The sequence below is a fragment of the Fundulus heteroclitus genome, chromosome 11 (assembly GCF_011125445.2).
Source record: "Fundulus heteroclitus isolate FHET01 chromosome 11, MU-UCD_Fhet_4.1, whole genome shotgun sequence".
Classification (NCBI taxonomy): domain Eukaryota; kingdom Metazoa; phylum Chordata; class Actinopteri; order Cyprinodontiformes; family Fundulidae; genus Fundulus; species Fundulus heteroclitus.
This window is the reverse complement of record NC_046371.1, coordinates 7801554-7824356: the sequence shown is the minus strand read 5'-3', so window position 1 is coordinate 7824356 and position 22803 is coordinate 7801554. Positions and strand designations below refer to the sequence as shown.

At 40.3% G+C, this 22803-nt stretch overlaps 1 protein-coding gene across 1 annotated transcript; it reads left to right on the top strand.

Moving 5' to 3' along the window:
* The first annotated feature begins 57 nt into the window (after positions 1-57).
* On the top strand, positions 58-16803 carry LOC105933729 (proline-rich protein 7). Its single transcript, XM_012873395.3, has 2 exons — positions 58-397; positions 16047-16803. The coding sequence occupies exons 1-2, from the start codon at positions 58-60 to the stop codon at positions 16601-16603; spliced, it is 897 nt and encodes a 298-aa protein (XP_012728849.2). The 3' UTR covers positions 16604-16803.
* Positions 16804-22803: the final 6000 nt, after the last annotated feature.

Sequence of the window (22803 nt, the reverse complement as noted above, 5' to 3'; positions counted from 1 at the left end):
AAAAAAAAAAGTTTTGTTCCTCGTGGGGGAGAACACGGCGCTCTTTCCATCACCGCCATGGTGATGTCACAGGGCACCTACACCTTCCTGGCCTGTTTCGCTGGCTTCTGGTTGGTCTGGGCCTTCATCGTCATGCTGTGCTGCTTCTGCAGCTTCCTGCAGCGCCGGCTGAAGCGGCGCCGCGAGGACCGGCTCAGAGAACAGTGTCTGCGGACGGTGGAGATGGAGCCGCTCGCCGCTCAGCCTGCCGGATATCCGCAAGCGCCTCCACCAGCGCAGCCTCCACAGCTGCAGAGGGAGCCTCTGTCGCAGATCTGCCCTCCGCACGCGCTGGCGCCGCCCGTCACCCTGCCGATTCCTCATCCGATGCCGCAAGCAAACTGGGTCAGCATGCCAGGTAATATTTCAAAGAGCTATACAGGTGAGAATGTGACATTCTGGAGGTAAAAATTTTTCAAAGATTTGTTGCAGCACAGCTCTCTTAGGGTCCCACCAGAGCATTTTAACCGGTTTGGATCTGAACTAGGCTGTAGCAACATCTTGATTCTTTTCTTGCCATTCTGTTACAAAACTTACAATACAGCTATAGAATTAATTCCGGCCAATCATCACCTCAATTCTCATCCTCATATGGGTGATCAAAACATCGTTCCTTTAAGCCAGGCCAATAACAACTCTTACGACTCCTCGTTACAGAGGAGTGGACCAGTTTCGGTCCAATCTGCTGGCTTAATGGCTTTGACAACCGGCCATTACTAAGGGGGTGGACCTGTTTCGGTTGAATTTGCATGTTATCTAAGCCATTACACGGCCTTTGTTAGGCAGCAGTATAAAGCTTGGTACTGCACACTAATCCAGACTTTTTGAATTGAGAAAGCTTCCTGGAGAGGAAGCGAAACTTCTTCAACTACGGAAAACAAGTCCAGTTGTTGCTTTGTTTTTTACTTTATTTTGGAATTGCCATTCTGTTCTCGTTTTGCTACTGTGTTTGGGATCATAAAGCCTCATTTCAATCCAGAATACTTTGGTCTTCAGAGAAACCTCTGCAGCTGGACGCGGAGCATCAACCAATCAGATAGAGTCAGTTATCTGACGTAGTGCCAGATTTTCTGACGGGTCGGCAACGAAAAGTGGGCAAGTCGACAACTGAGGATAAACTCATTGTCGCCGTTTGTGCCCATCCTATTATCTATGATCAGTTGAGCTATCACTACAGGGATGGTAAAATACCTTGTTTGAAGGAAGATTAGCAAGGAAGTTAGGAGGTTATCAAAACGGTTACCACGCTAAATATTTATCCGCATTTAGGAACAGATACAGAACAGGTAGCTCCTCCCAACGCGTGCCAAATCAGTCTGTCTACTTTGCTCAGAGCATCAAAAGACTCTGCAGCAGCGGCAAAGTTGAGGCGTTGGACGCTTTGACGCTCTACATCGCGTTCGGTCTGAATGCAGCATTAGGTTATTGCTGATGTCTTTCCTCTCAAACACTGTCTTAACACTGATCTGCAATCAGGCAAGGCTCTCTTATATAGTGGGGATAACCTGGTAGTAGTCCGGTAAATTAATTTTATCAGCAGAACCTAGCTGCCACCATCCCTCTAAAATTTGACAAAGCAGCAAAAACAGTCAAACAGGGCCTTAAAGGACCTTTTTCTTTTGCCAAGTTACAACCACAAACTTAAAGGTACTTTCCTGGGATTTCTTTAGACATACCGACATGAGGTGGAGAATAATTGTAAAGTGGTAAGAAAGCAATGCATGGCTTTTTTGTGTGTTTTTAACAAACAAAAATCAGAAAAGTGTGGGGTTCATTTCTACTCAGCCCTCAAGTCAATTCGTTACACCAGCAATTTTATACCAGCTCCACAAACCTGGAGTCTGAAAATGATTCTCATTCTTATCTGCAAGACTCCAAAAGCTCAGTCTGATTAGATTGCTGTGAAATCACGTCGCTCTACAGATTCTCAATTGAATTTTTTTCACATTCAAGCACATGATTGTTGCCTTCATGTAAGCCATTTCTGTCTCTTCATCTCAAGTATTTTGCAGACCAGATTCCCTGTCCTCGTTGAAATTAAGCCTCCCTGCTAGCATACTTCACCCTGGGTATGGTGTGGTCAGGCAAATGGTCAATGTTAGTTTTCTTCCACACATTTATCTAATCTATTCTAGGCACTATACTACGAAGGTCCAATAGATCCAGATTTTCTTTAGAGATCATTATCACCATCCCCAACATTGAATTTCGCTCTCAATTAGTGGTTATCAATTGCTTACGAACAAACAGTCTTTTGCAGTCTTTAAATATTCTCATTTAAAAGATTGGATTGCATTTATGAAGCTTCCCGGTTTCTGCAGAACAAATGCATCCCCGCAGCATAATGCCGCCACCACTGTGTTCCCACCAAGGAGGCGGTGTGTTCATGGTTAGGTGTAGCTCTAGTTTTTCTCCACACATACTGTTTTTCAATTTCAGCAAAAAGGTTCTTCTTTAGGCTCATCTGACCAGATCTGACTTTCCACGTGTTTGCAGTTTGGCACAGCAGACAGCAAACAGGACGCATTATGTCTTTTTAACACTTCTTCATTAATACCAGATTTATCGAGGGCACTACTAAAGATGCAGTTCCACTGGCCTGTCTGTTATCGCCCGCCCTACTCGACTCCTCCCCGCTTGGATTATCTTTGCCTGGTCTAGTGATTCGACCGGCCTTAAAAGGCCTGGAAGGGGGAAACGCCTCCTGGGCATAGCTTTAGCACCCGTCTCCCCCGCCCAGTCTCATATCTTAGTAGCTCCTCCAGAGTTACTATAGGCCTTCTATGTGCTTGTCCGATTCATGCCTTCTTATCTTGTCTGTCGGTTTAGGTGGATGGCCAAGTCTTGGTAATTTTACAGCTGTTCCATACTCTTCCAATTTAATTTGGATTTATCAATCCATGAGATGTTCCAAGCTTGGGGTATATTTTTATAACATAACTGTTTTAACTTGTCCACACCTTCCTCCCTGACACATCTCCTGTGTTACTGGGCTTCATTAAATTTTTGTTCTCTAATTTCGCTAATGAGCCTCTGAGACCTTCACATAACAGCTGGATTTATAATTTAGACATTAAATGGGATGAAATGGAATAAAATACATTTAAGTTTGTGGTTGTAACGTGACAAAAGGGGTTTGAATGCTGACCAAGCTCATCATTTAATCCCCCTGACAAATTTTAAACATCCACTTTACTGGCTGTTGCCTCATGTTGACCTCTTTAAAATGAAAGTTAAAACATGTAATGTGATTGGTTTGGATGGAGACTGTAAAGCCTCGTTGTGTACAGTCAGGTTTTGGTTTCTTTGGGCGTCTCGGTCACCCCTGTAGGGCGTCACGATGACACATGCCACTGAGGCGTGGGCGTTGGCTGTGGAGGCCGAACGCTGACGGAAAAGCAGCAACATGGTCAATTTAACCCCTGAAACTTTTCACGCAACCTTTTCCCTCATTGAAAACTTCTCAGCTACAGAAGCAAACTAATCCTGTTGATTTCTTTCATACAGCACAAAAGGCGCAGTTCCACTGGCCTTCCTTAGGTACTTTATAAAACAAACAGTGCAACTCATATCAAAATATAATATTATATTAGATCAATGCATGTAAATGTATTACCCCATGAAAATCCTAGGAAACATGCACAATACAAAGTTAATCTAAAAAGGTTAAGCCACTCATTCCCAAGCATTTCCTTTCTCCCCACAAACTGCCAGCCTGGGGCAGAACTGTGCAGCACTTTAATCTAAATTTATTCATGAGATTTGGGCACCGCTTTACCTTCCTGGCAAAAGAGGTAAAAACTCTGCTTCTCAGGAATTCACGTTTCAGCCTTAGAAAGAAAAAAAGCCCTGCCAAGCAGTCTGAAGTGCAAAGAATCTGGAAACGGGAAGGAAATGAAAACCCAGGCAGAGAGAAAAATATAACAACTGAACCGCTGATTTGTAGCAATAAATATGAGCTGACTTATAGATTTCTTATTGTGTCATCAGCATTCTGGGCAAACTGACAATATATCTTAAATACTGTATGCAGAGATGAATGCATGGTCATCTACAGAGTAAAACAAAGTCATAAACAGACAAAAGAAGAGCTGGTAATCCTTTTAAAATTCTGCATAATACTAACAAAACAAGACAAGATAAAAGATGAGACATTTAAAGGAACTCCTGTCAGAGATGTGTAATGAGCAGAAACTGACAAAGAGGGTAAAACAAAAGGCTGGAGTCTTGCTAAAAAACAAAAAAAAAAAACTGATTAAGAGCTCCAGTAACCAGGCAGCAGCAGGAATAAAGCTGCACAATTCAGACGTAGATAACGTGAATAAAAGAGAGCTGTGGAGATGCTCTGATCTCAACTGTTTAACGAGGAAGGGGAAAATCTGCAGTTCTGAGGAAATTAGGCTGCTTGTTCAAATCATTTCAGCCGTCGTTTGAGGCACCAGCAAGCAGGTTTTAAAAAAGCAAAGAAATATATTAATGCCCTCACAGTCTAATATTTAACACGTCATAGTTATGGCCAGCAGGGGAAGGCAGAAGGGAAGGAAGTAGCCATTTTTCTCCCAATGACAGACAATAGAGGTTATTGGACTATAAAGTCCTTGAAAAATGCAGTAGGAATGGAAATGAGAGGAATAAATATGAAAAAGGAGGAAAAAAGATGTGAAACTAGACATTTTAAAGGGTGCAGCTGCTGCCTGAAAACGATACACAGACCAACATCCTCCCTTTAGCCTTGTTCTGGAAGTTAATTAAAGATGGATTAATATAAGAAAGACGAAGCTGCTCACCAATAGAAGAGTGTGAATAAGCCATTTGTTGCTATGGTGATTTTTCACCTTTTTTCTGTCAAATTCAATTCAGAAAATAATTGATTAATCCCAAAGAGAAATTAAATGTAACTCAAACTATTCAGGTCTCTTCAGAGTTGTTGTAGATGCTGACGACTGCAGGAAGGAAGGAAAATCCTGCAGCGGTGTGTATTACAGCGGTTCTGAAGAAGCCTCTGACTGAAGACACCAAGGCTACGTTCACACTGCAGGCCTTAATGCTCAATTCCGATTTTTTTTGCGTGGTCGTTCACATTTCCAAATATATGCGACTTGTATGTGATCTCCTGTGTGAACTGAATGCGTTCAACCTAAGTGTCCCGCATGCGCACTCGAGGACGCGATGACGTCACACGTAGCAAGCGTCCTCAGTGTTTGCAGAAGTAAACATGGATTATAATGCTGGCGCGCATTTTGCGGTCATTAATTTATTTTCTAACCGGAGCTTTCCCTCCATTGACTGCTCTTCTCATTGTAGTCCGCTATGGGTGTCGTCTTTCTTCCCGCTTCTGCATAGCAGGACGCAGAATAGTGACGTTTGTCGAGTATCGGTGACGTACAGGTCGGATAAATGCGACAGACACAGGTAGCATTTGAAAAGATCAGATACGTATCGGATTCAGGACCACATATCCAAGTGGCTTGGGTCGCATTTGAAAAAAAAAAAATCAGATCTGTGTTGTTCAGACTGTAATAAAAAGATCACATCCAGGTCGCATATGGGCAAAGAGGAAAAAAAAAAAAAAAAATCGGAATTGGGTCACTTCAGGCTTCAGTGTGATCGTAGCCCAAGTTGTACGACAGTTTGATGAAAAGGATGCTAAAGGGTCTCCATGACGGTTATTTTATGAAACATCCTTGTTTGTGGGTTCATCTCCAGAACAGAACCAGTGTCCTTTTTCAGCAAATAGAGCTTTTTAGGTCAATGGCTGCATCCGTAAAGATCTAATTGGTAAGCACGTCCGCGTTCACCATGATACACGTTTTCCAGATAGTGCAGTCATAAAGGAACTTGGGTAGGAAAAGGAGCCTGTGTGCTTCCTACCATAGTTCCTTTAGCATAGGGAGCTTGCGATGTCCCTCACTGGTGCTGGAGCTGTAAGGAATCCCACAATCCTTTGCATGACATGACATAAGCACAGCACACCTGACAGAAATTAAAAATATCCGGAGAAAAGGCTGTAGACCCGGATTTGACTAGCATCATCCTTCCGATTCTGTTGCGTAATGACACAGCAGTCCAAAGCTCCTTCCTACACACGATAGTGTTCTTATCGATGACCCCATGAAAGGTCAAAGAACAGGAGCTAGGAGCTATAATTAGAACATTTCAGATTCAGGCTCTAATGTAGCTCCTTGACCAGACGACAGGAGAGATCAACAGATTTATAGAAAATAATCTCCACTTGAGTCTTCTAGTTTCTTCTAGTCTTCTAGAATTGTGTTACATGCACTGGAGAAATCAAAGAACACGATCCGCACAGTGCTGCCTACTTTATCCTGATGACATGATTTTGTTGAAGTAGGTGTATGGTGGCATCTTTAGCTCCCAACTCCACAGCCAATAGCAATTAAGCCGTCCATGAGCGAGTCCTCAAAGGTTCAGGTTTGCTTACGCTGGTGAGTCTTACTCCCATGGTGTGGGATGTGAGGGGAACAGGTCTGTAGCTGTAGAGGACTGATGGATGAGCTTTCTTTGGTACCGCAACAAGGCAGTATGTGGAACCTCAGCCTGGGTTAGGTGCTGCAGATCCCCACATAGCTCATCAGCAAAGACCAACAGGCACACTTCAATCCTAACAAGACTTCAATCCTCAAAACAAACTGTGAAAACTGTAATTCATATTAAATACATTTTTTTCTAGTAAGCAAATATGTACATTTTGACGTCTCTTGGGTATTTCATTATTCACAATCAGCTATATTTGCCAGGTATGTGTACACATACAGTGCAAATAATGTGACTCAGGATTGTACAGTACTCCCAATGTGCTTACTTATAGAATAACACAAGGCAGTAATAAAAAATGAGGCAATCTGCACTATATACAAAACACATATGAACACACTATAAACAAGCAACCAGATTGATACAATAATCCAACGATGTAATGAGCAGAGTGCAGAGGATGCAGGAGTAAATATCATTTCCGTTATTATTATGTCGGAGGTGGGAGTGATGTACAGGTGCACACATAACACGTTCACAGCGTGAAAAGCGCAGAGAAAGCTGGAATAAATTAGTTTCATTCGCAGTGTTATGTATGTGAGGCAGTTGGATTTGGTATTCAGTCTATACAATATGAACAGTTAAAACGAACGGCACTGAAATAGGATAATGGATAAATGCCTGGTAAATGGTAGCCAGTTACAGGTAGCTGAATAGAGACAGAATTACTGGGTTAATGGACAGGAGTGTCTTTTTTTGTAAGACTGTTCATTAGAGTGATGGCTTTGTGGGAAGAAAGTGTTCCTAAGTCTTTTGGTTTTGGCAAACAGCGCTCTGTAGCGCCTACCAGAGGGGAGAAGTTGTAACATGTTGTAGCCGGGGTGAGACAGATCTCCAGTGATGTCCATTGTCATTTCTGCAGAATCTTACTCTACTTGACTTTTTTCTCACAGTTCTTGTCGAAAAGGTTTTCATCTCTTTGTCCAGATTAGCTTCCATCCTCCTCTGAATCTGAACAAGCTGTGCACTGAAGCCTTCTTATCTGCAGCTGAACCTCAAACCTTGAGCTTCTTGATAGTCCATGCAGCGGTGCCTTTAGCTGTAATATTCTTAGCAGCAGTTGCCTGCCTACGAGGCCACTGTTATGCAAAGTTATGATGCCTACAGGCTTGACTTTGGATCAAACACAGAAAGAAAAGGACTTCAAATGTCTGCTGCTCTTTAGATATATTTTTTTTATTGATTAGATAAGACTGGTAGAGGGAATTAAGGTGAAGTTTTTCACAGCTTTAACTGTTTATTAGCTGATAACTTAGTTTATACCAGGACTAAAAGATAAACCCGATTAGCCTCCTTATGATAGAAATATTTGATAGAAAAGCTACTTTTCCATGAAGGAGTTAGGTGACTGACAAATAAGATGCAACAATAAGACTTCGCAGATACACAATGAGACAAGGTTGAGTAGTTAAGTAGCAGCTAAAGATTTCCATCATCTGTCCAGTGATTGTCCCCGTGGAAACAAACGTCCACCTTGACGTCGCATCCGCTGGCGTCTCCACGTGGGTAACGTTCATTTCAAGCCGCCGTGGCAGCTGCTCGTATTGTTCGCAGCGGCGCGTTTGACACGACAAACAATTAAGCTCGGCTGCTGTAGGTGTCTGACAGCCATGACGGGGGAGGTGATGGACTGCAGCCAGGTACACAAAAAAAAAAAAACCACACAAACACATTTGCATCCATAAATACACCCAGCTCCATGGCAACAGTTCAGCAAACAGCTGTTAGTTTCCAACAGTGATGCCTGGGTGTACAGTAGCTGTGCACAGGTCCTCTGAGAAATCACGAGGGTAGACGCCTTTGCCATTTATCCATAAATTTACAGGTTGTTTCCAGAAAGTCTTAACAGGAAAGATTTGTCTTTTTAAAAAACACTTCTTTTTTTCCCTTTTTACAATGTGTTACATTTTTTTTTCTTTTTCTGTGTTTAGATTGCAACTAAAGTCCAGATTTCCGATTGAAGAGTGGCCTATATTAAGACTATATTTTGATTGCATCAAAACCTGCACTTATGTTACTGAAAAAGGTCTGCACTGTTCCTTCAGTGTGTTTGAAGAGGTGGACGTGAGGCACAGTTCCTCATACGCTTTCAGAACTTCTGTTTTTAAAAGTTATAATAAAAGTTGTTCAAATGAAAGTCACCATTTGTGGACCCCCACAACATCCGTGTTTGTGCACAGATTAGAAACCTGTAGAGGGACAACAGTGCCTCAGTCAAATTAATTTGTGAAATAGTTTTGTGATAGTTGTAACTTTAAATGTATATACTAAACATATTTGATACAATCACTTGTTACATAATTGTTCCAATTACCCAACCTAATACATGTGAAATTCATTAATTGTATGTTTAAAGACATTTTGTCCTTAAATTCTCTTATTTCACTTTTTATGACTAATTATTTCATATCCTAATGTAAACAATCACTCCGGTATGTGAAATGTAACATCTTATTGGTGAACCCAGCTAAGAAATAAATCTAAAATCAGAAACGTAACAAAATTTCTTACTCTCTCACTTGCTCCTCAAAAAAGGGCGGGAATCACCCTAGCAACCAGTGACTCCCCTTACTGCTGTGGGACGAAGAAGGGGAAACGGATATTACCTTATTTTTTTCGGACTTTAAGGCGCACTTAAAATCCTTAAAGTTTCTCAAAAATTGATGGTGCGCCTTATATATGATCACCGTTGTGCTTACTGACTGATTTTATGTGGTACAATGCGTTAAAAAATCTGTTAAAAAGTTTAATTACGACCCTGATTGGCAATGAAGCCGCATTACGGTACACTGTGTCACTACCTGAGGACCCCATAGCTGTCTACAAGACTGCCTGACTGTAATGTCTAATCTAGAAGTGCATTCATGTTAATTCAATATAACATTGAAGTTTATTTTGACCTTATGTTAGAAACAGAGCAGTGTAGTCCAACTACTCTGACCTCCAGACAGAGACAGTTAGTTCTATCTCTCTGGAGACAGCTGTGTACCAGAAGGGGCGGAGTGATATTACACACTTGGGAAGAATAATTTGTGCGCCTTATAATCTGGTGCGCCTTGTGTTCCAAAAAATACGGTAGCTTTTTTGAGCAGTGTCTCTTCCAGTAGACACCCACCTATCAGTGCGACACAGTAGGTGTGATGCAGCACGTCCATGACGGGTAAAACGTCCACGGACGGTCTACCTGGCTCACTGTATGCGGACCGTACTCCCGGCTATATTGGAGCCTTTTGTCTTTTGATCCCTCATTAACAGAGCTCCAATTTCCTCCTCATAGGACTAACAGATGGAAGTTTATATCTTAAAGTTTTGGGTGTAGCTAAAACTGCTTCACTTCTTTCTGAAATGTTCTAGTCAATATTCTTGAGCTTACTTGCACAGAAATAAAAAAAAGGTAACAAAAATGTTCCCCTACCCTTGCTTCCCAGAAAAAGGCGTGAGTCTATACAGCAAACATTTGACTTTTTTTTTTTATACGGTTGAGCAGTAGCTGCATTGCACCCTTCAATATTTCATTAAGCTATTTTCTAGTGATACAGTCTGAACCTTTTCTGCTTTGTTGCGCAGACAAAAATCCAGCAGGAACTGTATACGGGCACAAATGAATGCATTTCCCATCAAGATCGTAGTTACTTGACATGGCATCATCATTTTAACAGCTTCGAATTGCGAACAGCATCCTCTTAAATTCAGTTACACTGACACCTTGGAAATGTAGAACAAAAGAAGAAAATAAATAAGGTGTTATGATTTTCTACACAGCCTCTGAGAGGAACAGCGAGACACCAAAGGCAGCAGGAGATTTCAAGAAATATCGATCTGAATTTTACAGATTTTTCATCCTAAAATAAGATACCAGCTTCACTTGATCAGAAATGTGAAAAATCTCTGCAGCTATTGGGAAGATTAGCCACCAGAAACGGAGGCTTTTATGTTAACAAAATATTGACTTCTTATACGGTACATTCACGGTAGGGTTAGAGGTGTTCTAGGAATGCTGCATCTGAAAATTTTATAGAAAAGATGCACCCCTCCCCCCCTCCAACTACTTTTTCCATGTTCCTCTGCAGCACAACCAGCTAATCCAGCTGGTGTATTGCTATCTAGAAGAAAATGCCAGACGACGTTGTTTTTCCACACATTGTTTACTACAGTAACAAAAGACTAAATGAGCAGCAATAAAAGATTTACTCACATATTTCCTCCAGCATCAGGCAGAGTATTATTTCCAGACCTTTTAACGCTTTCATAGTGGTTTTATCCTTAACTTTGAATCAGACTGCACATTTCGCTGCAGATCTTCAACATACTGAGCTGCAGGTGTTAATAACCCAGGAAAAAAAAGCACTTGCCTGGATTCTCATCAGCAGAGTTATTTTTCACTTTTTAGTGCCAATTTAAAGTAGATGAGTCTCTGGGCTTTCTGAAATGGTATCAACCGTGTCCAGTGGCCTGTGCAAGAAAACAGCAGGATCCGAAAACATGTTTATGCCTTTAGCCGATTTTTTCATCCAAAGCGACTTACAGGTGAGGTTTTACAGCACAGTTAATATCAAAGCTAACCCTAAGGTACTTAGAAGGCTGTCAGGTTCTGACAGAGGTGATGGTGGAGAAATCAGAGTGCGGGCATAGAGGCAAGTACAGAAAGAGTAGTTGAGTTGTAGTAGAGGGTAGGGAAGTACAGGTGTAGCAGATGCTTTCTGAAGACCTGTGTCTTCAAGGGTTTCTGGAAAATAGACAGGAAGAGTGGGGGGGGGGGTGTTCTAGGCACTGTTAGCTGATAATCCCAGAATGACCAAGTCATTATAAGTCTCTAGAAAAGCATTACAGTTGATGGGAAACGCTCCATGCACACTAATATTGATAACGATAGGCCTGTCAAGATAACAAACTTTGCTTAAAGATCAAATGTCCCTGAAATTATTACGGTAAATAATATTGTCAATTGGAGAACATTTTCACCTTGTATAATAATAATAATAATAATAATAATAATAATGGAATAATAATACAAGTACGCCATCTAAGACATCATTAAACCTTACTTCCTGAAGAACATTAAACTCTGGACCTGGAAGACATTTAAAAAAAAATAAAAAAATAAAAAACTGGTCGTCCAAAACGAGGGCAGTCAATTTTATGTTCCAGTGATTTTGGACTGTCGGGCAGACAGAGCCGGCTCATTGGTTGTATTTTTAATTTTTTTTTTTCCCCAGCTGGGAAGCATGATTATGTTTTAAGTTCAGATGCATGTATGTTTTATTGCCACGTCTAGTTGCAACAGACTTACAACATATGTGACATACCGTCTCGCATAGGTTTAAGTGGTTCATTCGATCTGGATCCAATGTGCTCCCACACAGCAGCTGTCACGCTCAGCTTTGAAACCAATTATCCGTTTTTCCTAAATCTCAACTAGCGGTTCTCTGCCTTGCTACGCCTACACTCCAAGGTACATAATGAGACCATACGTCTGGCAAGTACCTGACGCCTCCCTGCAATAATGGAACTTTATCATGCTCAATTTAGTTTATCATGTTAGTAAGTGATTTATTGCTTATTGTGACGCACTTATTTAGTAATTGACTTTGGTGTGGGCGGCTAAAGGTAGCCAGTTGAGCTCAACCAACTGAGGGTGTGCTCCATTAGGCGGATTGTAGACCAGACATGCTGGTGTGTTCTGGGACACCAGTTCGGATGGTGTTGCAGTAGTCAAGGCGAGAGATGACCGTAGACTGCACCAGGAGCCGGGTGTAGTTTTAGGCCAGGTGTGGGCTGATTTATCTTATGTTTGACAATGCCAAGTGGCATGACCTTTATAGGTCAGCAGGCCAATGATCATGACAACCAGGTTATCTAGCCATCTTTGATGAAGCAACAGATAAGGATGCAGGTACTGTGGCGTATGGTTTGTTTGGCTGGGAAGACAAGAAGATCGGTTCTAGGTAGGTTTAGTTAGAGGTAATGGGATTTTATACATGTCGATACGGGCTGAGACCATGTGGTTACCAAGCAGGGTCATATGGCCAACAGAAAAATGCTTTAGACACACACAAAAAACAAAAACTTCAACGATCATCTCAGTCCACAGACCTTAATACTGCAAAAAAAAAAAAACATTGAAGTGACCTGTGAGTTGAGGAAGAATACTTTCTCATCTCAAGTCAAGTCCATTTGTATAGCACATTTCAGCCGCAAGCCAGTTCAAAATGCTCTTCATCATGAAAACGTCATAAACACATCGAAACCATTACTGGTTGTGAGACCAGTAACAAACATTAAATTGTATCTGGTGAAAACTTAAATACACATCGAATATGTTGGTCAATGTTGCTGTTATTATGGGCCCAGTGCAACTCTATACAGGTGGGTTTTCAGTGTTGATTTAAAGGAATTCAGTGTTTTCGGCTGATTTGCAGTTTAATAGAAGTTTATTCCAGATTTGTGGAGCAGAAGAACTAAATGCTGCTTCTCTGTGTTTGGTTCTGGTGTCTTAGTTTAAACCAAAAGCTGTGAAAAACAATGACACAAACCCCTGACAGAGCTGTGCAGAAAATCAGTAAAAAAAAAAAAAAAAAGTTTTCTTGATATTGTCAGAGTGCAGAAAAACCCCGCGTGTGAAATCACACCCTCTGTCACTCATTCACTACAGTCCATTGTATATAATAAACAGTATTACTCAGTGATGCGCAGTAAATGAAGATCTCAGCCATCATAAGTTTGAATCAGGACTGACACATGAGCCGTTTCATAACTTCGGATTCTCACCCCCGTAATGTGTGGGTTTGTTTGGCATTTTGCTCCCCACAGTGGGAATATCTGACCGCGCTCCACAGAAAATACTAGATGACAAACTACTAAACATTCAGACCAAAGGAAGAAGGAAAGCTGTAGTGTATTTACAGAGCGGTGACACAAACAGAAACAAATAAGTGGGTTTGTTTGTTGTTGACGTGCATCAGTTTCTCTGAGGAGAACAAACCTGGAGACTCAAGAAAGAAGCAGATAGCGGTTGAAATAAGTCCCCGATATCAAATAGATGTTTGCGTTCCTGCAGCTGAACATGTTGTCACGTGTAACCCAGCAGGCAAGAGTGTTACGGTTGGTGTCCCTAAACGCTGCATGTTTGCACACTAATGTTCCTGCTGCTGCAGTCGATGCAAGTGCAGCTTTACACGATCTCAAGCTTTGCTTCGTGTGCTCATCAGTATTTTTATTTTCTACAATTTCAGGTAAACTCATTTCACTTTGTCATTAAAGAATATAAAAAATTAACAAAATAGTTTTGGCAATGTGGCCCTGACACAGGAATGTCCAAAGTGCAGCCTAGGGCTGCATCTGAATGGTAGAAAAACCCAATTTGCCTTATCAGGACAAGCAGACGGTTTTTGTTAGCAAAATTTTCAATACAGCTTTCCTAAATGTGAATATGTTGGGTACAACACAACGTTTTCATTATTATAAGTTTTTCCCTTTCATGTTAATTTTTTGAAACAAGACCACAAACACTGGGTGATTTTCAGTCAAAAACACACATTCATGAATGTAGCAAGCTAGATATATTGAGATTTTGATAATACTGAGATTTATTTAAAAAAGATATAAAATGAGACTGTATAATTTATATGGGCTATCTTGCATATAGACCATACAATACTTGCATGTATTCCAATAGGTTAGTTTTCAGCTGTTTCTCATATTTATCTACAGCTGCTTGCCAGAAAAATATGCCAATGAGACATTTGGGATAAAGCTTTGATTCAGAGATGCATTTTTATAATTACTTTATGAAAAGAAAAACATATCATGATAGATATCATATATCTGCATTGAGCTTAACAATATCAATATATATATTTTTGGTCCATATCGCCCAGCCGTATAACAAGCACAGTAGAATAGTGACCGATGTCACTCTTGACCAATATAGGAAAAACTATATCTAAATCTTTACAATGTAAGATTAAAATTACATTTGCTTTTGATATTTATATTTTATACATTTAAATCCAAATCATGCAGATTTATTACATTATTATTAATTTATTTATTTTATCTTTTTATAATGCACTTTACATTTAAAATAAAATCTCTAAGTGCTAAAATAGGAGGTTAAAAACAGTTCATAAAGTATAATAAAAACAAAAACACCATAAAACTGATTTTCAGTATAAGTACAGGGTTTCCCCCAGCGTATTATAAGCCTGGTGGGCCGCCTGGCTTTACTCGACCCCTGCTAAGCATTGTTTGTTTATTTTAAATGTCGATGTTTGAGAGCAACATAAAACATTGAACTTTAAGCATCCCTAAAGTTCCCATTCAGAAGAAAACCTTCCGGTCTAACTTGCTAACATGCTAGTTTTTATTAGCTCAATGCAAGGGTTGGCAAGTTGTATGACGCAATGCTCCCCGTGTGTAACTTCCTACCACCCACATCCCCCCGCTCCATAGTAGCACGCTTACTTTCAAGAGCTTACAACGACACCTACCGCCAGGATTAGTCCATTTTCAGGGGGAAACCCTGAAGTATAAACTTATTTCAAGAATTAAGTTAGATGCTGCACGACTGCAGTTTGAACAGTTGGCTAAAGAATAAAAAGGAACATGACATTAGGAAGTGGTATGCTAAACTTTTTACCATTTTACCCTTAGAAAGATTATCGTGTGTTCATAAAGGCCCTTTAAAGAGCTTTATGAGGGCTTGGACTCCAATAGCACTTTTTGGATAGCACAATTTGAAAGAAGAGTAGTCATGAGTGATTTGTACACTTAAGATATCTGTACAATTTCTGAAATTCCAGGGTCTTAATGAGATTGCTTTCAATATTAATTGAATTTAGAAAGTGTGTTGTATTTGATTTTAATTTTATGTTTGGACAATGGTGTGGTTTATTCAGTGTGTAGGAGTCCATTTCTTGTTTTCATTAGTCAAACTAAATTAAAAAAATTTTTTTTATCCAAACTAAATAGAACAATATGTCTTGGAATAATGCCATTGTGTGAGATATTTTAATGTTTTAGATCTACACTGATTTACAGATCCATTTTCTACAAATAAGCAACTTTGTTTCAGTAAAATAATGCATCTTTAGTTCATCATAGAGCAGATAAAGAAATAAAAATTCACAATAAAGTTATTTTGTTTTTTTTTAAAACAAGAAAAACAAAAAAATTGTAGCCCATAAGTGCGTGTGGACATAGTGACGGGCTTCCAGTACTCTCTGGATGAGCAGTCCACCAACAACCCACAAGCTGACCACAGTCCTGGCTAAACATTCTCTAAAACAGGACCTCTGAAAAGAATTTGATGAGAAAGTAATCTTGACTGTGTGGACTGTGACACCTTGGTGATGCAAAGACTTTGGTGTTTTCACACCCTGGTAAACAAGGTTGTTTGAAAGGAGTACTTCTCTGCCTGATCCGCCTCTAAACCCGGCTTCTCTCTCTTGCAGAACCAGATGGATTTGGGAAGCCGCCTTGTTATGAGGAAGCAGTCCTGATGGAGGATCCCCCTCCGCCCTACAGCGAGGTCTTGGCCGACCCAAGAGGGGGAACCTACCTGAAGCCCGTCCCCTTCCGGGGAGCGCCTCTGCCCTCCAGGGAAAGCCGTGACCCGTCTCTGGTCCTGACGTCCGAGACCGGCAAGCCCCCCGTGGCGACCGTGTTCCCCGACCGAGGCTACTCCTCGCTGATTCGACTGCCTTCGTCCCAGCGCTGGGACTCGTTGGGTCATCTCCTGTCCAACATGGATCTGAACCATAACAGCCTGACCCCGCCGGGGGCGCGCTCTCTTCAGGTCGCCGCTGCTGCCATGGCAACCATGCCCCGCCGGGAGCCCAGGACTCATCATGAGAGTCTGCAAGGCGAGATACGAGGACTTCAGGGGGGCATGCGGGGATTTCAGGGAGGGTTTCAGAGTATTCAGGGGGTCCATAGACTAAGAAGTTTGGAGCCTAGCTGCGGCATGCCAACAGCCTTCCCTTTGCTGGGTCGGAGCACCGCTGTCTAAAACCGGAACCTCACTGGGAGCGCCGAACCAGCCAAGACGACTAAACGGTCTGAGATCTTCACCGAAAAAAACGACTCCTTTAATGCTAATAAATGCTGCTAAAAGTAGAGTTTTTAACTCCCCGTGGAGCTGCAGATGGGGTCAGGATTGCACTTACATTGCAGGGATAACGTGCGAGTAGGGGTCGGAAACATTTTCCACCAGTGATGCTGAGCTACAGCGGTACTCTGCCATCATACTTCAGGCTAACTGAGTTAAAGAACTTCAGAGGTGCAGAGAGAAGAAGCCATAATGAGGTAAAGATGTGAGACAAACGAGCTGCAAATCCAACCTCCCCTGGTCTTTATTTCCATCTCCACCTCCTCTCTCATTCATCCCTGATCTCTGGTTCTGTCTCTGAGCCACCCATTGTACCGGCCTGCTGTTGCCATGGCTCCGGAGAACTGCCTGTTCCCTTTATCTGCTCAGATTTTTTTTAACACTCAGCTCACAGCTTGCATCCTCTCGATGACTGTGAGAATTAAGACGCAGGAAAAGAGCACATGGTGACCTTCATTGGGACCTGGCCATCATGTTGGTGACACCAAACAGAAGGCCGAGCGTGTCCAGAAGATGGAGTACGACTAAACAGAACTTAGGTTTTTGTATTGTAAACTTGCTGCTTTGTCATTTTCAGTGCCGTCTTTACCATCAGTAGGGATTGTTTTTTTTAAAATCACAATATGAAGTCAGCTGGATCTCTGATATAAAAAGGACCTTTTTTCATGTACAACCATGATAGACAATCTTTGAACCATTGTTAGAAAGGTATTTTTTTCTTGTGTAATAAAAAAAATAAATAACCTCAACGATGTTTCTTCCTTTTATTTATTGAGTAACCAAAGGGAAAAGTGGTTGAATAAACTCTTTAACTGAACTGCATGCAAATAATGTACAGATCAATAGGCTAGAGATCTGAATCAAAAGGTTTTCCTTTGATTGACTCTGATTAGTGACTGGTTGGCCAAATATAAAAAGTATTTTTTTTGTTCTTATTCAATAAATACAAAATCTTGAAATCCAATTTTTTTTTTTAACATTTTCGTTCATATTACTATTTAAATGCGACCGCCATCAGACTTCTGTCTGAACGATTCACGATCCCTCATGCGCAGTAAGAGAAAGTAGACATCGCACAGCAGTTTACTGTTTACAGAAGTAGTAACAGGTGTAATTGTTACGTATTTAGCAAAGTTTTGTTAAAAATAAATAAAAAATAGTGGATACCGACATCTGTGTTATTATGAAGTTGTTGAGCAATGTCAGCCGACAATATTAAGACCACATGATAAGACGAAGAAAGGTAAGAAAAAAAGCACAGCTATTAACAATGGCCTTTAGTGGCGCAGTGACCGCTACTACTGTAGAGATGTCTGTGTGGATGAGTAGTGAGAGTCAGGACAGTGACGTAAAGGTCAGATAAAATACAACATGACCGTTCAGACTGCAGACACTTTGAATTCTGGGGGGGGGGGGGTGGCACAAGAACGGCGTTGCTATTCAGTCCTTTTAAATCATTCTAAATATGCCCCCTGCTGTTTGGTCTGTACCTGCGGTCAGTAGTATGATGAATACTATTAACAGACTCCTAAAAAAGTACAAAACTAAATGTAACTCAAGTCTGTCTTTAATATTAAAGCTAGGGTTGGTGATCTTTCTGGAAGTTTCCCCGAGTCTCTTTTTTGAATAACTGCGCATGCGCAAGCCCGTCTTACCTTGTTCTTCCACTCTTCAGGGGGATTGCGTCTTAAAAATCTTCCAAATTCACTCTGGTCTTATTTCTTTCCACTGAGGCCTTCCTCTTCTTCTCAAAAACATGAACGCGGTTCGCTTCTTGCGATTCTCAGCCACACTCAAAGTCTACAGTGAGAGCAGCGGAGCTATTATGAATGGCTATCACCGAAGCTAACCGCTAACCAAGCCGCTAAGCTAACCGGATACATAAACAGTAGAAGTGCGCATGCGCAGCCAGTAAGCGGAAACTAGGAAAGAATGAGTATGAACACTGCCGTTATACGAGCGTGTCAGAATTATTGGACAATCAATAGATAGGGCAATACATCCAGAACAAAATTTTTCAAAAACAAAGCATAAAACACCAAAATAACAACTATTATCCCAGCAAGACATGATAATCATTCATAAAACCTTTTTATGCAACCAGTGTGAGCTACTCACTCTATAGAAGCAATTATTAAGTTTATTTGGATGGAGCCCCAGTTCTTTTTGTTTTTTGTGATTTTATGGTGGTTGGCAAACATTACAGCCACCTTCTACTTTGGAGTATGGATCAGTAGCTACCTACCAAATTTATAATCTTTTAAACGCACCCAGTAACATTCAAATCAAATGTGACAGGGTCAAAACACTTTTTTCCGGCACTTTTTGCAAACCTGTCAGCCAATTATTTTTGTTCAGTGCCAATATGTCCAGGAACCCACAGTAGCTTGATCTCGGTGCCATTATTTTCAACCCTGAAAACGAAATGAATTATATCTAATATATCTTGTCTTGAATCTGAATCTAACTTCATCAACCTATTCTAATGCAAATTAGAATTGCCATTAGTTATCCTAGAAACACTTAATTTATCTGGCATTCTTTCATTTCTCATTATATCCAAATCTAGAACCACCAAAGACATACCTCCTTTATTGTTTACCATTTTAGAAGAATCTGTATAGATTTTAATGTGTTCTAAATATTTTCCCTCTATACATTTATTAAGTTCTTTACATTCCATTGCTCTTTTTTAACTAAGTCCAAGTCAATTGTAACCTGTATAAGGGGTTCTTGATGTGATACCAGGAATAAAAATCTGGAATTGCTCTGATTCAGGCGTGTTGAAGAAAGGGATGTGGCACATTCACACAGTTTCCTCCACATTCATCTACCTGACCTTTTAACTGCAGGTAAAAGTAAATAGTCTGATTAAAAAAAGTTAGTTTGAAAGTTTCCATCCTAAAAAGCACCGCATGAGGTGAAACAACTTTTAAACTTTTCCGCCACAAACAATAGAGGTGTTCAGGTGAACTTTTCTAACCTACAACGAGGAATCCCCTGTTGATTTGCCCTTTTAACTGATCACCAGTAATGATGGGCAAATTCTAAACTACAAAGCTATATTTGACTTCACAGCCTCAGCCTGGAAGCAACAAACAGAGCAATTTGTTTAAATGTCACATGCTCTCAACCCCTCATCATGTCCTGCCTCCACAAATGATGCTTGTAACGAGGTTTTCATGAGAGCAAAGACACTCAAAAATAATAAAATCAGAGACAGTTATTCTAATAAAGTAACAGCAAGCAGGATGTGGAGATGGCAGTGTGTGTCTGATTAAAGTGACATTTTGTCTTTCAGCATGTATGGACTTTTCTTGAATTAGCATAAAAATGAATAATTTGCTAAATCCACAAATGAATCATCATCAAGTATTATCAGTACTGTTTAAAAGTTAAAATGGCAGAACTACAGGTCATTTTGTTCCCTCATTTTGTACCCAAATGTTGCCATTTCAAACCTTCATGCCTTCATCGCACACTTGTAAATAAACCATTTTGTATCCAACTATCAGTTTCTTTTTGTTTACAGTAAAGAGGTTTTAAGAATTATGAAGATAACTAGTCTTATCAGTAAAACTCCCTAACCAAACGTTTTTCTTATTTAATTGTTGTTTTTTCATTTCCTGAAAAGTTTGTTTTATTTCCAATTTGTATTCATTTTGATTTCATTCCTGATTGGGCCAGATGACCCCTCTGAGAAATGAACCCACAAAATTTTTAAATTACTTCCTGTTGGGAGATACCACTAGTTGGAGTCACATAACCACTTGAAATCTTTTGTTCTCAACTTCGGTGCCTAACATTCCCCTGATGGCCATGGAGATGGACTAAATTTACAACAGTACAGTATTGCCGTTGGCCTTCCTGGGCACTAAACCTGGAAGTTACAGGTCTAGCGCCCCTAGTGGCTAATAATTACACAGCGCTGCTTTAACTCAGCCTAGAAAATATTTTTGTCTTCATCCAAAGTGTTTCAGAACGTATTAAAAAGAAAAAACTAATTTTGTAAGAAGAAACTGACTTACCTTTGTCCATCTTCTTCTCTCAGGCTCATTTGGTGCCATCTAGTTACACTCTTCTTCCCTCCAGCTCTGTCGTGCAGGTTTTCACTCCTCTGTCCTGTTCACAAAAGGTACTCATCAAATACTTACCAATAGCAGACAAGAAATAAGTTTAAGTTTGTTATGTTTTGGATGGAGCATGATATTTTCTGATTATATTTTAAGAAACTAAATGATAGCCTCTGATGGCTCTGGTTTTTATATCTAAAAAGGACAGATAAACGTGTAGTCAAGTATTTTAGGCAGATATCTTTAATCAGAAATGTATTTAATCATCAGCATCACTCACAAAACATCTGTATCCTTAAAATAACACACACACACACACAAACTTAACCCACAGTAATGAGAAAAAATTAGAGAAGTCCATTACATATTAATTTCCTTTATGAAGAAGTGTTATATGTCTAATTTAATGTTTTTTCTCTGTAGAAGAAATTATCTAATTACAATCAAACACTTTCTAGAGTCAGGTTTAACACGTTAACATCTCATGTTAAACTCTTTGGCTGACATACTTCCAGTGAGACACTTCTTCTGGCGATCTTTGATGTCACTCCCAGAAAGGTTTGCTCCACTCCCTCCTGCTTCAGCTGTGATATGTTTGAGGGGTTTCAAGTCACCCCACTAGGACATACAGATCTGGGCTTTGACTCGACACGGGCCTTTTTACTTCTCAGTTTTCAACCAGTCCTTGGTGAATTTACTGCTAAAATTCAAAGTGGATCCCCAAGATTTAAGGCTTTCAGTTCCTTCTGCAGTGGAATTGCTGATTTCAGATTATTTTTGAGGCATCTTTAAATCCCTTACCAGACTCATAACCTGCTACAATCTTCATCCTGGTGGCCTAAACAGCTTTCTGGATCACAATGTGGTTTTCACTCCCACTTCAACACATTTGCATGTTAACCTAGGGATTTCAATAAACCTGCTTTTTAGGTTTAAAAAAATTTACCAACTCTACTCCAACAGCTTGGAGTTAAAAAAACAACAACAAAAAACTTTCAACGTGTTTTTACCAATGTGTCTTTGACTTCCTGTAGCGTTGTGTGAAGTATGTCAAGATTGTCAATAGGGGTGATATGTTGAATGTGCGCGTAACCATCGTGCATTAATTGTCACAACAATAAATTGATGGTATTAATTTAAATATATATATATATATATATATATATATATATATATATATATATATATTTGCACAGGTGCGCATGGCAGACTTTTAGTACACTAACCCATTGTGGTGTATTACAGAGTGTGCCTTCATCTTCTACTTTAGGCCGAGCACTAAATATTTTCATCATCCAATTAACTAACCAAAAGCTGACTGAGAGGAGTCCCACTCTTTTGCCTTGCAGCCTGGCTACTTACCTCTCCATATCCCACCTGGCGCCTGTTTTATGTCAACCTTCAGCAGCGGCGGCAAATAGGTGGAGAAGCTGTAATTTATAACCTACATTATTGTCAGCAATAACTTTAATTCAGCTAACTTTTTCCGCCTTGACTGTGACGCTCCAATTTATTTTAAGCCGGCGTGTAAAATCAATAAAAGACTCCAACTGGACGTTCTCTGTCACGCACGCGCCTACAGGTAGCAAACTCTTAAAGGGGCCGCGCCTCATATCGTTGTAAAGTGCCTAACTTCTATTTTGGACATTATTCCAACGGCGTCTAGTACAAGCGCCACCGACCGTCTTTTTAGTGCCACTACAAGTTTCTTAAATAGCAGAAGTAGACTCCAAATTGGCGCCACCATGCGTTCAAAAAGTATAGAGCCATCAGGAGATTATAGATATAGATATATAGATTATGCACTAAAGAATAGAAAAATGAAAAGAAAGGGGGGAAAAAGTCATTTTTGACAGGTCTATTAAAGCTGTTTTTGTGTTCTTGAGGCTGGGTGAGAAACCATCTATGCATGTAAAAAAAAAAAAACAGCTTTCTCCTCAGTGTATTTCTTTAAAATAAGCTTTATTCAACAGGAGTCCCCCGCCATTAACAGGGCTTCCTTTTCCACTGTTGCCACATACTTGTTCA